The sequence below is a fragment of the Vombatus ursinus genome, unplaced genomic scaffold, assembly GCF_900497805.2.
Source record: "Vombatus ursinus unplaced genomic scaffold, bare-nosed wombat genome assembly UNPS02014945.1, whole genome shotgun sequence".
NCBI classification, from domain to species: Eukaryota; Metazoa; Chordata; class Mammalia; order Diprotodontia; family Vombatidae; genus Vombatus; species Vombatus ursinus.
In genome coordinates, this window is record NW_020954723.1 from 21,613,538 (window position 1) to 21,630,620 (window position 17,083).

Here is a 17,083-nt window from a genome sequence, read left to right on the forward strand (position 1 = left end):
TCTTTCTTTCTTTCTTTCTTTCTTTTCTTTCTTTCTTTCTTTTTCTTTCTTTCTTTCTTTCCTTCCTCCCCTCCTTTCTTTCCTCTCAGTCCATGTTGATTGGCCAACCAGAGATCCCAGGTCAAGCCTCACTTGGTCATTGTTCGAGCCCAGATTGACTCAGAGTGAATGTAAATAGCAATTGTTTCTGTTTTGGCCAGAAACCCGAATGGACTTTCTCTCCCAGATTGATTTTTTTTTTTTGACTAGGTAAAGAGGCCATTCTCTGCCTCATTTCTTACCTGGCCTTAATCACTGAATGGGCATTGATTCAGTCAAACTGAAACCTGTTAAAGACCTTGGCTTAAAAAAGGCCAAGGTCTCCCACTGCACCCAGAGCCATCTCCAGTTGTCCTGATCTATATCTTGCCATGGGACCCAAATGGCTCTGGAGGAAAATCAAGGCTGGTGATTTTGCACAGCCCTGCCTCACTTAAATACAATTCACTTGCATGTCTTGGCCTCACTTCCCTGTTATCAGGGTCCTCTTTAAGAATGAAGAACAAACAACAACATTTCCTTTGACTGTCTCCTGATCCTGCTCCCCCCCCTCCCACTCTCCCTCCCTGTCCTTTCCCATAGCATCACCATCCAGACTTACCTACCGTGGGCAGAGTCTCTTTCCCCAGACCTCAACTATCAACAACTGAGACTCATGTGGAACAAAACATTGACTAGGTTTGAAGAATATTTGAATTTCAGTTTTGTTTTGATTAAATAGTTTTAGAAATGAACATGCTTGGGTACAATTCAAACTGGCTCACTGGTATTAAAAAAAACCTTATATTGGATTTACGCTACTTTGTAGAAATTTAATATCTGGATTCAGAAAACACAAGAGAAACAACACAGCAGAGAGAGTTAGAGAGACAGTCTTGGAGTTATAAACACTTAACCTCAAATCCCACCCCTGACCCTGACTAGCTATGGCACCATAGGCCAGTCACTTGGCCTCAGTGCCTTAAGCAACTCTCAAGCTGTGGCTGCCTCCGAATTGGTAGGTGGAATTTTGTTTCTTACTGGGTTCATCTTCTTCCTTTCTCACTCTCTGGGGACCAAAACAGTGAAATTTATTCTGTGTTTGAGTTTAGTTACATTAAGATGTATTTGCTCTATGTAACATGCTCTCTGGGACCTGCCCCATGCCAGATGACAGTCTGCTCATCTGTCTGATGAAGGAACTCATGCTCTTGTGTGAATGTGTATGAATTGATATGTTATCCCCTCCCAGGTAACACGGGTAAATTCTATCAGTGGTTTTCTGGAGGTATGATACATCAATGTACAGCAATAACTAATAATGAGAATATTTGAGATCCTAGTACACTGAGAGATGGGGAAAAGGGAGGGAGATGTGTTTTGGTCAGAGAGGTCTTCCTGTGGCCTCAAAAGACAAATAAATAGATTATCCCTGCTTTTCACATTGTCTTTTGGCAAGACTGCTTATTATACCACTGATGTGGTTCATGGCATCCATAAGGCACAGAGACCACCACTAGGAAAATGAATCACCTGGTTCTATCAATGACTGCATCTATTTCTCTCCAGTGTCTTGGTTCCATCGCTAAGTGTTGTGGGGAATAGGGAAAGAACTCTTGTCAGAAGGGACATCCTAGGCTACTCTAGCCCTGGAATCTCCCCTGGGGAGGATCTTGAGAATAGGCAGATGCTGGATTTAAGACAGGAAGAATAGTATAGGAGTCCTTTTGATGGGTGGAAGAATATCACAGGAAGCTCTGGGCTGACTCAGTGTGAGTCACAGGAAAATACTGTGTAGCAGACAGAATAGGCGAGGTTAAAATTGGGTCAGGTTTGGCCACCAAATTTCCCTGGATTCTATCCTTTTCACATTTCAAGCTGAAGTCACTCATGGGGTCAGGAAATGAAAGTCTTAGCCTTCCCACTAATAGAAGCTATTTGCCGGCAATGCCTTCTCTCTGGGATTCCCCCTCCTTCCCCTCCAAATTCTTAAGACCCACAATTTGACTGGGAAAAAATAAATCACACAATGGAGAGGTCTCACATAACCCAAGTATTATAGCTAGCCCAAAAAGACAAGTATGACAGACAGATCCCTTCCCATGTAAAGAATCCAAATTCCAACTATAGCTTATACTGGGAACAAAGCCCATCCCTCTTGGGGTTTCCCTGCACCAATATAAGGGTCATTCCATACCATCCCATGTATCCCTGGCTCCTCTATTTGCCAGATGATGCCCCAGTAGTCCTGGGCATCTCCTCTATCATGCAGCCTTTGTCCAGATCCAAGACCATGGCCCAGCAAGTTTCCTGGATTTTCAACCCCAGATCGAGTGGCTACCCAGAAAAAGAGCTAGTGACTGTGGAGTGATGCAGTCCAACATATCTAGAATAAAGGGAAGTGTAAGAAGAAACCTGAAGTAGAGACGGGTAGAGAAGAACCTAGACCATCCCATAGTGGTGAGCTTTTGTTATTCTCTTCGTCACAAACCTTTAAATAACTGGGGTAATCCAGAGAGAGGCTGGATTTTAGCAGAGAAAGGGAAGTGAGCTATGACACTCACAGAGGTTAGCAGATTAATGCTCTCCCTTCAACCTCTGACAGATACACATGGAAAAGCTTTAAAATGCAGGAGGGCTGGGGCTCCATAGCTATTGTTGCAATACTGGCCTTCTGTCCTGTTCCCTCCCTGTGGCAGCTCCTCCTGCCTGGGTTGTCCCTAGCAACAGATTTGGCTCCTCAAACAGATCACATCTCTGCTGGGGATAGCAGCTTTTGCCTTCTTTTCTCCCTTTCCCCACTGACATGGCTGCTGTCATAAGTCAACAGAACTGAAGGTCTGGGGCCTTCCTTTCCCCATGCCAAGCGACCTAAGGACCACTGTAGATCTGTCTTTTGTCATTCCAAATAAATACAACCTACACAGACTGGGGGAGGGCAAGGTGGCAGAAGGTGGGCTACCACCACCTCTACCATTACCACCAACACCTTATATTTATGTTGCATTTTATAGCTGTCAAAAGGCTTTCATGCACACATTATCTCATTTAATTCTTAAAACACATTTGTGAGTCAGGCCAGGCAAAAGGATTTGGTGCTGGAACAGATTTTAGACATTGCCTGGTCTAATCTCTTAAATTTATAAGCTTGGGTTCTAGTCTTTTCTCCTTTGTGAAACATTTTCTTATCTTGAAAATGAAAGATCAGAAGAGGGGATGATTGGATTAGAATCAGGGGTGGGGAATCTGAAGGCTGAAGATTCCCTTGAGGCCACATGTGGCCTTTTAGGTCCTTGCGTGTAGCCTTTTGACTGAGTCCAAGTTTTATACAAGTCATTTTATTAAGGGGATTTGTTCTGTGAAATTTGGATTCAGTCAAAGGACCTCACTTGAGGACTTAGAGGGCCACATCTGGCCTGGAGGCCTCAGGTTCCCCAGCCCTGGACTAGATCATCACGAAGGTCCCTTTCAGTTCGATGAAAGGAACTCTTCATAAGATTGTTGGTTGATTCCTCAAGTATTACTAAGGGGAAACGGGAACAATTCACAAAACTTCCTGTAAAGACAAAGCAGGTAGCCAGGCTCAAAAGCATACAATACACACACACACACACACACCCCATGCTTTTCACAATCCTAAACTATCCTAGTCCCAGGTTTTGTTGGATGCATTTTGACTCCAGGAGGACTCTCCCTCTGGACTTTTATACTCCAATATCACATAGTAAAGAGGTCCATAAGTCTATCTGTGAATGATGCTGAAATAGGAAAGATTCTCACCAGTACTGTCTCACTGACTCAGGCAAACGTTTTCTTATAGTTGATGAAGATTAGGAAGTCTATCTTACTTCTGATTCTTACTAGATGTGTGACCATGGACAAGTCCCTTAACTCTCAGACCCTCAGTTTCATCCTCTGTAAAATGGAGATAATACCTCTTGTGCCTACCTCTGAAAGCTGTTGTGAGGTTCAAATGAGATAATCAGAAGTCCTTTGCAAACTTCAAAATGTTATGTAAATGTCAGTTATGATTTTATTTTCCTTTCTATTTCTGACACCATCAATGATGTTCAAGAAATAAGACAGAAATGGAGAGGAGAAGGAGAGTTATCACAAGGGAAAGAGTGAAAATTAACCTCAAGGATTGATGTGGACAACTCTCTTTCTCTATCGTTAACCACTTCCCCTATAATTTGATAGGGCTGTCTCTGATAATGTCTGGATAGTGAAAGCAGACCCATGCTTCCCAAGGACTCGATGGGAATGAGGGTGAAGAAGCATCAACCTTGATGCTGCTAAACAGCGTTTAATTGACTGCTAGGCTGTTGGAGGTGCCAGAGATTCTTGGTAGGCCTAGGGATTTCCAGAAGATCATATTCATTTAAAGATAAAACTAGAGTTAGTAGTTAAAGCACTGTTTACACATTGTTACCCTTTCTAATTTCGTTTAAATCTATACACTTAAGTGCTATTTATTAATAATTTATTTGGTTTTAATATTAAGTCATTTGCACTTATCAGTACTTTCAAAATCCCTTGAACACAGAACAAATGAATAAGGGCACCAAGATTAGAGATACAGTAGGGGAAAGAAAGAAGGACATTACTAAAGCCATCTCCTGTACCTCTTGGGACTTGGGCAAATTTCGTCACCTTTCTGGGCCTCAGTTGCCTCATTTATCAGATGAACTTACTGGACTATGGGAACTCTAAGGGTCCTTCCAGCCCTAGCACACATGGATTCTTTGATAGTTCATTGCTCTTTTTTAGATTAAGGCATTTGGGTTTCATACTTAATGCACTATTGTTTGAACACTGCACAGAGTTAGGTATTCTAGTCCCAGCTTGGTCACTAATTAGCTGTGTGACTTTGGGTGAATTATTCAACTTCTTTGTGCATCATTTTCCTTATTTGGAAAAAGAAGAAGAGGAAGAAGAGGAAGAAGAAGAAGGGAAGGGGCAGGGGGAGGGGAAGGTAGAGGAAGAAGAGGAGGAGGAGGAGGGAGAGGAGAAGGATAGAAAGAGCGAAGGCGAGGGGGAGAGGAGAGAGAAGGAAAGATGAAGGAGGAGAAGGGGGAGGGGGAGGGGAAAGGGAGGGGGAGAAGGAGAAGGAAGAAGATGGGGAGGGGGATGGAGAAGGGGTGGAGAGGGAAGAAAAGAAGAAGAGAAGCAGGAGGAGAAGAATTAGAAAATGAAGAAAATGAATAGGAAGAAAAAGGAGGAGGAGGAAAAGGAGGAGGGGACCTGGAGGAAGAGGAGGAGGAAATTGGACTAAATGATCCCTAAAGTCCCTTGAAGTTTTATCATTCTGTGATTTTAATCTCATTCTAAGTGGAAAGTCTATAAAGCTACCACTTTAAGCACCCCCCCCCCAATGATTTCAACAAGAAAATTCCTTCTACCAATGCAGATCAGCAATTAGCCAGACTGGCATCTCTTCTCTAACTTGTCTTTGAGAGTTGCCTAGAACACTAAAAAGTTAAATGACTTGCCCATGGTTCCATAACTAGCATGTTATAAGAGGTAGGATTTGAACCTAGATCTTCCAGAGCCCTTAATTCACTACAGCAGGCTGCTTCTCTACCACTATTAGCAACAACCCCCCTAAGCTGACATTTTCCCTCTCAAACTTTCCCTAGATAGCTAACATTTATATAGTGCTTACTATGTACCAGGCACTGTGCTAAGTGCTTTATAATTATTATCACACTTGATCCTTAGGACAACCCTGGGAAGTAGGTGCCATTATTATCTCCATTTTACAGATGAGGAAACTGAGGCAGGCAGCGGTTAAGTGACTTGCCCAGGTCACATAGCTAGTATTTATTGAGGCTGGATTTGAACTTAGGTCTTCCTGACTCCAGGCCCAGCACTTCTAACACTGCTTCCTAAATCACTGGTTCCCTTTGGGCTAGGAGATGGGGCAGGAGATATCTGCTTCCGGCAGAGGGAAGTGTGGACACCAAAACCAGACCTAAGGCAATTTTACCTTGGTCTCCAGGCTGTGCTACTTTTCTGTGCTCAAAAATTGTTGGTGGGGGAGATTCGAATCCTTCTAACCCTCTCCAAAACTCCTTCTAATCCTCTATCTTCATCTCTCACCCAAAAACCAAAATAAGAACACACTAACGAACTGAACATTAACTCCAATAACCCAGTGTGCTGCCCTTCTTATATTTGAAGCCAACTACCTGTGGAATAGACAAGCTCCTTAAGGGTAGCGCCTGTTTTGTTATTTTTGACTAACACAATGCATTACACAAAGCATGCGCTTCAGCACCTGCCAAACTGAACTGCTGGTAACAACTATTTTTCCAATGATGGTGTTAGGTTTGTGCCAAGATGTTATGTTCCATTCCCCAGTACCCTTTGTGACTAACTTTATACCTTTGCTTAATGGCTTGCTAGAGCCTGGATATAGCCTGGAGTTACCTGTTCAAAACTTAGTCACTCACATGAGAATAGAATCAGTGGTTCCATTCCTAAAGCATAGGTCTGATGATCAGAACTTCTCTCCTCTCAATAAACTCCAGTGGCTCCCTATTACCTCCAGGATCAAAGAGAAAGTACTTTGGCTTTTAAAGTTCTTTATAATCTGGACCCTTCTTACCTTGTTTGTCTTCTTCATGCTCTCTGTGGCCTAGCCATTCTAACCCGCTTGTCATTTCTCACACATGACACTCTATATCCTATATATCTATACCTATATATCTATATATATCTATATCTATGCCTTTGCACCAGCTGTTTCCCTTGTTTGGAAAGCTCTTCCTCCCTCAACACCTGGCTTTCCTTAAGACTCACCCTAAGCATTACCTCCTCCAGAAGGCCATTCCTGGTCCTCTTCAGGTGATAATGCCATCCCTTCTAAGATTACTTGCATTTATCTTTTATGTTCCCATGTCTATATGTTGTGTCCCCCAATAAAACATAAGCTTCTTGATTTTTCTTTGTATCCTAAGCACATTGCCACATAGTAAGCACTTAATAAACGCTTATTGGTTGGTTGGCAGAGGTATGCTAAAAAACCAGAGAATGTTAGCACCGTACAAGTTATTAGAGGTCATCTAACATAAGCCCTTCATTTCCCAGATGAGGAAACTGAAGCTCAGAGAGGTATGATATTGAGAAAGTCACTTCGTGACACGTTAGTGATAAAATCAGGACTAGAACCCAGGTCTTCCAGTCTAGAGTGCTTTCTAATATATCAGGATGGTTTTGACTTCATTAGAATCATGCTCTGGCCAGATGTGGGCCTCTTCCTGATGAAAGACACCTGAGAAAAGATGTCACCAATCCACCAACATCTCTCCATCAAAGAGCTATGTCTCAGTTTAAGACCACTTTCAGAGTTTACAACCAACTTTGCTTAGCAGGAATATCTTATGCCTTGGAATCCCAAATCTTTGATCACTGTTCTTCACAGGTAAATTGACACCACTTGGCCAGTGATTTTCCACAGTGGCTCTGCCTCAATCCTCATGTGAAAAAAGAAAAAAAAATTTTCTTGACCTGAAGCATTAACCCAAAACTAGGCTTCCAAACAGCAGACTTGAGGTGGCATGTCTCTTTAGATACTTATGCTACACCTATGTAAGGATGAGAAGCCCCCAGCCTCGGATGCTTCTGATAATGCCAGCTGTCCTTTTAGGCATGAGGTTCTGTTATCCTATTCAATGTTAAGCATTCAGCTATGATCTTTTCCTAACCAGTTTTCCATATCAGTTGTTCTATCCTTTACTGTGTGTGTGTGTGTGTGTGTGTGTGTGTGTGTGTGTGTGTGTGGGAGGGTAGAGAGTGGTCTTCTTAGGTCTCACAATAACTCTATCATCAAAGAATATTTATCCAGAACTCATTTGCACATGTTAGGCACTTAGTGGGTGGCAAAGTGGATAGAGCCTGGAGTCAAGAAAATCTGAGTTCAAATCCAACCTCAGACACTTACTAGCTGTGTGACCCTGGGTAAGTCGATTAACTCTGTTTGCCTCAGTTTTCTCATCTCTAAAATGAGCTGGAGAAGGAAATGGCAAACTACTCCAGTATCTAGTCAAGAAAACTCCAAATGGGGTCATGAAGGGTCAGACACCATGACTGAAAAACGACTGAACAAGTCAAATTTAGTACAACACAGTTGAGACACAATGTTATCTGCTTTTGTAAGGTAATTTACCCTGGCCAAACTGTTAAGTGTAATTTATTTTGTGTCCATTTGTTCTTCCTTCCACTCCTGGACTCTTCCTTTCCTCATTTATTCCTCTTTTAGTAATCCAAACCCAGGTGATCAGGACACTTGTTCAGTTCTTTAGCTACCTTTCCCAACTTCTGCTCACTCCCAAAAGGACTTGCCCATATCTTATTCTGTAGGGACCTGGGCTAAAGAACCTAAAGAAATTCTAACTCTGCAAGGGGCCTCAAGGATCATTTAATCCAATCAAAGCATGACAACTCTCTATACCTCTTATCTCTACACTTTTCTATACCCCTTTATACCATTCTAAATCCCCTGTGGACCTCTGGACAAGAAGTCATCCAAGCTCGACTTATATGACAGGAAACTCTTCTCTTCTCTCTTCTTCATCCTCTCCCTCCCTCTCCACACCCCAGGTTGGCTTACAGAAAATTAATCTGATGAACTAATTCATGCTTGGAGGATGAGTTATGGGGCTTAATGTCTTATCACTTCCAATTCACATATGTGTATTTTAATAGGCCCTTTTGGAGGCAGAGTGCCTGAAACTCAAAGAAGATCTAAACTGTAAACATTTCAGACACTGGTGGAAAAGATATTCCTGAATAGGTGGGACCTCTCTCCCTCACTCAAATATCCGGTTACTCCTTTTATGCATGCATTTGGCTCAGGTTTCATAGCCTTTGGGTCTGTGAAGTTCAAGAACCCCCCTTTAGCTCGAGCTCAGAAAGAGTTCCACACTGACTCACCTTGGGCAGGTCTGTGGCCCCTCGGATCCCCTGTGCCACCTTCTCTCCATCGGGGTGAATCTTGGCCACGTGTTTCCACATCCTCTCCCAGGTGGCCTCATCCACGGGCAGCCCACCCCGGTTAACAAAGAAGGGGACCCCTCCATCTCGGAGGTCTTCATCCCCTTCTTCTTCTTGCTCTTCTTCCCTCTGCGCTGAGGCCCCTTCACTGGTTTCAGATCTCCTGACCCCAGAGGCAGCAATGGCACCACTGCCACTAGGGCCCACCTTTTTCCCCCCAGGCATCCCAAACTCTTCAGAAAAAAAAAATGTTTCCAGAAAAGGAAAATTAGGCAGCTCACAGGAAACTACCGACTGAATTGACTCACTCACTGCCAGAGAGACAACACATCACCCACCAGAGTGCAGGGCCCCTTTAAGAAATCAGGGTGTGGTTCATTTATAATAAAACAATAATTTTTAAAAAAGATAGAATCAGTGCAGTATCAGGGTACACTCCAGGGCAGAAAGGTTCTTGGTTGTCTGGGATCAACCTTGCAGTAATACTTGGATTTGTTGAAAAGAAAACAGAAGCGGCTAAAAAAAACATAGCCTAAGAGGCCTGCACACAAACACAGACAATCTGTACAGCCCAAAGCTCTCTGGAAGAACAATGACACAAGCCTGGGGTTAAAGAAAAGTCTAACGGACCAGAAGCCTGACAGCTCAGATCAGCTTCAAAAGGACAGGGCAAGTCAGTGCGCACTGACTTAGTGCCCCTCAGTTCCAGCTTCTGGAAGAACAAATTCCTCCACAAGGCACACAAGACGACATTAGTCCGAGGGACCAAGGCTCTCATGGACCAGTCGGCTTCAGGAACACACTATCTGCTGGCAGCTTTTTCCGAGGGAGACGGGACTGGGCGGAGGGGGGAGGTGAGAGGGAGGGCCGAGAGATGGGGGGAGAGTGGGGGGGACTGGCTATTTCCCTCTGGGGATGGATAGCAAAGAGAGGATATACGGCTGTACCGTACAGGGAAGTGGGCACCACAAGGGGCGAGGGACGGGCAAACACACATCCCACCCGGTCCAACTACCTTTACAAAGTGGTCTTTGTCTCCGGTACCACCGCTCGCTGCCTCTTCACCCCTCCCAAGACAGCAACAAAACCCGCAGCGGTGGGAATTATAATTTTTTTTTTTTAAGAGGAAGGAGGGAAGTAATGGGGGAGGGCGATAGGGCAGAGAAGGAGATAAGGCAATATAAAGAAGACCCTTCTTGTTTCCACCCTTCCTCTGCTAGCGGGAGATTGGTGACTTCACAGTGCCAGGCTCCCCCACCGATGCCATTCCAGAGCTTCCCCTATACAAGTCCCTTGCCCCAACTCAACTGGTAGGGCTTAAGCAGCGTGAAAGGGGCCAGACTGAGCGCCCAGCTGAGGTCACCAAACTCCGAGCTGCGGCCACTGGGGCGCCGCCCGGGACTGGATGCAGCATGGGAGGCGGCGGGAGGCGATGCCCGCGGTCACCGGGAGAGTGGAAAGGAGAGGAAAGACAGGGAAGGATGCTTCGGGTGCAGGGCAGGGTGGCGGACGCGCAGGAGGGGCTCAGGCTCCTACTTGCTGGGCAAAGGGGTGGAGAGAGAAGGACAGAGGGGAAGAAGGAGGATGGGGGTAGGGTTGCAAAGAGAGACTCAGGCTCCAGCTGCAGCAGCCAGCGGATGTTGCCAGAGGCGAGCCACAAAGCCCCGGGAGGGAGCGACGCTGCTCCCGGGTCCCTGGCAGTCCATGGGGTGCAGCGGAAGGGGATGGGAGCTCATATGCTCATTGCGTCCTCTATGGCCTGAATGCTGCTGCCACTGCCACTGCCGTCGCCGCCTCTGGGAACAAGGGCAAAGCTGCCGCGGCGTACCCCAGCTGCTCCACCCCCCCCACCCCCCTACAGACTCCAGACTCCGCCCGGTGTCTCTGTCTCCAGCCCTGGCACTCCGCGCGCATGCGTTCCCTGTCCCCCCCTTTAAAGGGCCAGTAGACTCCCCCACTCTGGCCCCCTTCAGCCTCAAAGTTGTTTCGGAGCAGCAGATGCTTCCCTTTTCTTTTACCACCCACGCCCTGACGCTGCAGATCTGGGAATTTACCTGGGACTTCCAGACAAAGCAGAGGAGGAAGTTGGCCACGTACAATACCAAGTGGGAAGAATGAGCAGAGCATCTTGGTGTTATAAGGCGGTTAGGCTAGTCATCTTTTTATGGATGAGGAAACTGAGGCCCAGAGAAGCCACGTGACTTACTCGCAGTCAAATAACTAGTTAATGACAGAACTGGGACTGGAATTTAGATTTTCTTACTCCCCAGAGGCTCTTCTTTACCAGAGCCGAGCCATATAAGAGATAAGAATTTTTTTTTGTTGTTCAGTCCCATCCAACTCCTCGGAACCCCATTTCCTTCTCCAGCTTATTTTCCAAATGAGGAACTGAGGTAAACAATGTTAAGTGAATTACCCAGGGTTACACAGCTGTTACACAGTGTTTGAGGTCATATTTGAACTCAGGAAGATGAGTCTTTCAGACTCGAGACCAGACACTCTGCTCATTGCACCATCTAGCAGCTCAAAATTCGAGTCCCACTTCTATTATCAACTGTATGAGCTTGAGTAAGTCACTTGGTTTCTCTGGGTCACAGTTTTCTCATCCACAAAAAGTGGATGACTTCTAAGGATCTTTCCTGCTCTAACATTCTGAATGACGGAAGGGTCAGTGGCTGTAAATAGTAACAGATCTAGCACTCCTCCCTCTTCTGCTTTCTACAACTGACACTCAGAATTGAGGGGTTAAATGGTAACCCTTGGTAACTCATGCCCTAGAGGGAGTCAATCAGTCAATAAATATTTATTCAGTGCCTACTAAATGTCAGGAACTGTGCTAAATCCTGGGAATGCACAAAGAGGCAAGGCAGTCCCTTCAAGGAGCTTATAATCCAATGGGGACACAGCATGCCATATACAAAGCTAGCTATGTACAGGATAAATAGGAGATAATACAGAGAAGGCACTGAAATTAGGAGGGTTTGGGCAAGTTTCCTGCTGAATGTGGATTTCAGTTGGGACTTAAAGGAAGCCTGGGTGGTAAGCAGTCAGAGAGGACGAGGGAGAGTGTTTCAGCCATGGGGGACAGCCAAGAAAATGCCTGGAGTCTAGAGACTGTGTGTCTTGTTGGTGGACTGTCCAGGAGGCCAATATCACCAGATTGAAAAGCACAAGACTAGAAAGGTAGAAGGGACCTAGGTTATGAAGGGTTTTGATTGCCAATGAGAACATTTTGTATTTGATTCTGGAGGCAATAGGGAACCACTGGAATTTATTGAATAGGCAGGTGATTGACTGCTGAAGGCACCTACCTATGGATTACCTTTCAGATCCAGTCCCCTAGTATCCCTTCTCCCAGGGAAACTCATCTGGAGGGTCCAGCAAGATCAGTCAAGGCCAAAGGAATGAGGCACATGAGGACAGTGCCCTAGCCTGCCTCCTACATGGTTATGACTTTTCAGAAAGGCATCCTTTAGGAACTCAGCTTTAATATATGTGTGTCTGTTGGCAAGGTGACTTGAACTCTTGAGTTCTTCGAACAGTAGGTATGGGAGGACACTGGGGGGATGTGAGAAGGGAGATCAGCCACAATAACTGTTGCATCTCCTGGTTTTGCAGAGATAATGCATTGAGATTAAACACTGGATAGAAGGGTATTTTCTGAAACCAAATCTCTAGGAATTGGATGACAGGAAACATGACTTGTTTAAATTCCGTAAGAGATGTGTGTATGTGTGTGTGTGTGTGTGTGTGTGTGTGTGTGTGTGTAGGTGTGTGTGTATATATTTTAAAGAACTATATTTTTGATACCATTCTAGTTTCTACCAAGCTTAGAGTAGAGGAGAGAACTCTGCTTCCGATCTGTAAAATGAGGGGTCTACTCTAGACTGTATGATTTTCTTCTAGCTTGAAAGACAAATGTGAAACTAAGTATCTTAAGGAATCTGACAGGATATACTAGATAATTCCTGAAGGGGACTCTGAGTATATATGTATTTTAAAGAACTATATTTTTGACACTATTCTAGTTTTAAAGAACTTTATTTTTTAAAGAACTGTATTTTTTGACACCATTCTAGTTTCTACCAACCTTAGAATAGAAAAGAAAACTCTGTTTCTGATCAGTAAAAGGAGGTGTCTAGACCAGGGATGGAGAACCTGGGTCCTCAAGGCCACATGTGGCCCTCTAGGTCCTCAAGTTGTCCAAACTTCACAGAACAAATCCTGTTAATAAAAGGATTTGTTCTGTAACACTTAGACTCAGTCAAATGGCCACATGTAAGGACCTAGAGAGCCACAAGTGGCCTCAAGGCCAAAGGTTACTCACCACAGGTCTAGACTGTATGACTTTCTTCTAGCTTGAAAGAGCAATGTGAAACTAAGTATCTTAAGGAATTTGACAGTATATACTGGATACTTCTGGGGAGGGGGGGGCTGCTCTACCTGAGGAGTGTGTGTGTGTCTGTGTGTGTGTTACAGAATCATTATGAAGGTTTCAAAGGACTCTAACCATTAAGGAACTGAGGAGTACTGTCTACTTTACTCCCCAGGGTTTGACTATTATAAGAAAAGTCATTTTAGGTCTTGGCAGAATTTTGTAGGATGGTACTTGGAATGGCTCAAGTTGTCTCTGAAAGACATAAAGTTTCTATCAGATCCAAGAAGGAGCCGAAGTACAATTTCACAATTGGCTGTGGAAAGACACCCAGTCGTCTGTCTCCTAGTCCAGTGTTCTTTCTACCACACCATGCTAAACTCTTGAGGCATTTTGTTCACATTAGTGAACAAAAGCTTGCAGTGACAAGGGGAAAGAAGGAATAATTTTCTTGAAAGCCATCCTTCAGCATGAAGATAGCATAAACTATATGTGCAGAAAGGTATTGTTTAATTTTGTGGGAGCAATGGAGTGACTGCCCTCTCTTTGGTGGGTCCTAATATGGCATCTCTCTTGGAGTCAATACTATGGAGAGCACACTATAGTCAATTCAGTTCAACAACAAATTTTCATTAGATCAGAGGTGTCAAACACACAGCCCTAGAGCCTGCAACACTTCTGAGTGTGGCCTAACCAAATTAAAATATATTTGGGAAGTATTTAACAAAATAATTAAAAATACAATAGCATATATATATTATGTTAATATGTGGTTTTCTAAGTCAATATGCTGCCAATAGGGATCCTTATGTATGGTTTAATGGTCCCTGTTTCTATTTGAGTTTGATACTACTGCATTAAATATCTACTGTGTTCCAGGTAGGGACATAATGTTGTAGGCACTGTGGATACAAAGACAAAAATGAAACAATCCCTTCCCTCAGAGAGCTTACATTCTAATGGAGGGATACAATATGCACACTGCATGGTATAGTAGAGAGTATTGGGTTTAAAGTTAGGGTTTAAATCTCAGTTCTGCTGCTTATGACTTGAGGGATCTTGGGCAATTTAATTCAATTCCTGACCTCAGTTTCCTTATCTGCAAAATGAGGAGATTGGATTAGATAAATTTGGAGGTCAGTTTTGAATCTATGGTTTTATGAAGTATATATCAAGAAATTCCAGGAGAGGGAGAGAACTAACACTTTAGGGGAGGGGGAGAGTCAGGGAAGTACTTGAGTAGAAGAAAACTAGCATCTGAGCTAAAGCTTGGTAGAAGCAGAGAGTTCTAAGAGGTGACAATGGAGTGGAAGGTGTGGAGGAATTGCATTTCAGGCCTGTTTCTCAAGTGCATCACTTACAGGTGGTGGTTAACAGGTGATAAGTTATTCCAATACCTAGGATTGAGTTTCCATCTGAAGTTGTTCATATGCAGGAGCCAGGATCTTGGCTGTTTCAGAAAGGGTCAGGAATCAAATGTGACCCTGACAATCAGCAAGTGTCCATGGCAAATCAAAATTGCATGATTCTCCTCCAGCCACACTGGACTATTTGCTAACCTTGAACTCAGCAATGCATCTCTGTCTGGTGGTCAAATCCCTAGCTTCCTTCACAGGTCAGCTCAAGTATGACGCAAGACCTATCCTGATTCCCCTGGAGTACTATTGTCTTTTACTTTTCACATACTTTATGGATATAAAATTACTTTAATAAATTTTTTTTAATAAAATTACATTACTTTTTATATACTTTATGTACTTTTACATTTATTTGTCGTGGATATATTACTTTTCTCCAACAGAATGTAAACTTAAAAGCAGGAAATATTTTGATTTTGTCTTTTGTCTCCAGTACTTAGCACCATACCTGGCACATAATACACATTTGATAAATGCTAGAATAAAATCAGTGAAACAGGAAGTGAGATGCTAGTATACCAAGAAAAGTGACTTCAATAACCTCATAGAAATTTAGTACTAGAAGGAACCTTAAAGATCATTTAATACATCCTCTTTGTTTTATATATAGTAATACTTCACATTTATATAACACTGAAGTTTGTAAAGCATTTTCTTTAAAACAGTCCTGTGAGGTCAGTGGTACAAATATTATCTCCATTTTTCAGTTGGGAAAACTGAGGTTCTTAGAGATAAACTAATTCACCCATGGTCACGTTGCTAGTAAGTGTCAGAGTAAGAATTCAAACCCAGGTCTTCCAGCCAAGTCTAACTCTACTATACTACATCCCTACTCATGATGGAAAAAATAAGGCCTGGAGAAGCAAAATGATTTCTCTAAAGTCACATAGCAAGTTAATGCCAGAGCTGGGACTACCAGGTCTCCATTAAACTATGATTTAGTTAACAAGCTACAGGGTCTTGGGTAAAACCAAGTTTTACTTGAGGTAAAACAGGTCTATTTTCTTGAGTCATTCAACTTGACTCAATTTATTAAGTACTTAGCATGTGTTAGGTATTGGAGGTACAAAGACAAGATATAAAATAGGTCTACTTATATTCTCCTGGGTCGCAGGGTAGGTTTAGGACTTGTTCAAGTCAACATATCCTCATGGCTTTGTAAGGTCACAGCTTTAATGATTAGGGTTTCTAACTCAAGGATGTATCCATATAGACTCATTGGTTCAGTTACCAGCTCTTTCAGGCCTCTCTTTCTTAATTCCCTCTTGTCCAATCCTCACTTAAGTTCTTTTATTGCCTATTTTTCATCCTCTCCACCCCTGGCTATACTGAGTTTCTTTGAGGCTTTGTTCCAAGACAGTTCCTCCATTCAATTCTGCCTGCTCTGGATGCTTAGCACATTGAGGAATGATTTTTCAGATGAGCCTCTGAGCAACAGCTGGTCACAGCTGGTCACAGCTGGCCATGAGGGAGACTGAGGTGCCCCTTCCCTTCACTCTAATGGAGCCCTGTGAAACAAGGCAGAGTTTTAGATTTTTTTTTCCTCCAGTGGCCTGGGGATAATAATGAGTCTCACATAGTATTCAACAGACAGTGAGAGCCCCATGCCCATGTGAACAGGGCAAGGTGCCCATTCGGGCTGCAAAATAAACAGGCGACATATGTGCTCCAGACCAGTCCACAATGACTCCATTATCTTGCCTTTGCCAGAAGTGAAATAACACTCCATTACTGAAGGCATCAAACAATCAAGTAAACAAAATGTTTTCCCTCACTCCCCTTGTACCCTTCTTTCTCAATGTTTTAGGACCTTTGGAAATTTCAATCCTGAAGATTTCCTGTGATTTCGATTCCAAAGGAAGCCAGACCAACAAACACCAATAGAATAAGTTATAGATGAACCCCCTTGAGGGAATCCTGATGTTTGTGTTCTGTTCAGATAGCAAAGAGCCCTTGTTCAGCCGCTTGGGTGTGGGACAAAGAGAAACAAGGATGGGGGGGAAAGATAGTTGTAAAGGAGGGCATGGAGAACTATGGGTCAGCTGTGGGTCAGCACTTGGTTCCCTGGTAATGAGTGGAGGAAGAAGGGGTTGGTTGAGTGGCCCCTTGTCCTCATTAACCACAACAGGACTGTGTTTTAGTCCAATACAGAGATAATTGCAAAAGCTGTAACTTATTTGGCAATTAAGTGAGTGCTTCATAAATATTTCTTGAATGAGTGAATGAATGAATTATGACAGCCTGAAATGACATTAGAAGAATAGGTAAATGGCAG

At 43.6% G+C, this 17,083-nt stretch overlaps 1 protein-coding gene across 1 annotated transcript in view; it reads right to left on the reverse strand.

Moving 5' to 3' along the window:
* Positions 1–10,817, reverse strand: part of VASH1 (vasohibin 1) — a 28,836-nt gene extending 18,019 nt beyond the window's left edge. The window contains exon 1 of the mRNA XM_027844801.1: positions 8,956–10,817. Coding sequence (XP_027700602.1) covers positions 8,956–9,240 — 285 coding nt within the window. The 5' untranslated portion in view covers positions 9,241–10,817. The remainder of the gene's footprint in view (positions 1–8,955) is intronic.
* Between the last annotated feature and the right edge of the window lie 6,266 nt (positions 10,818–17,083).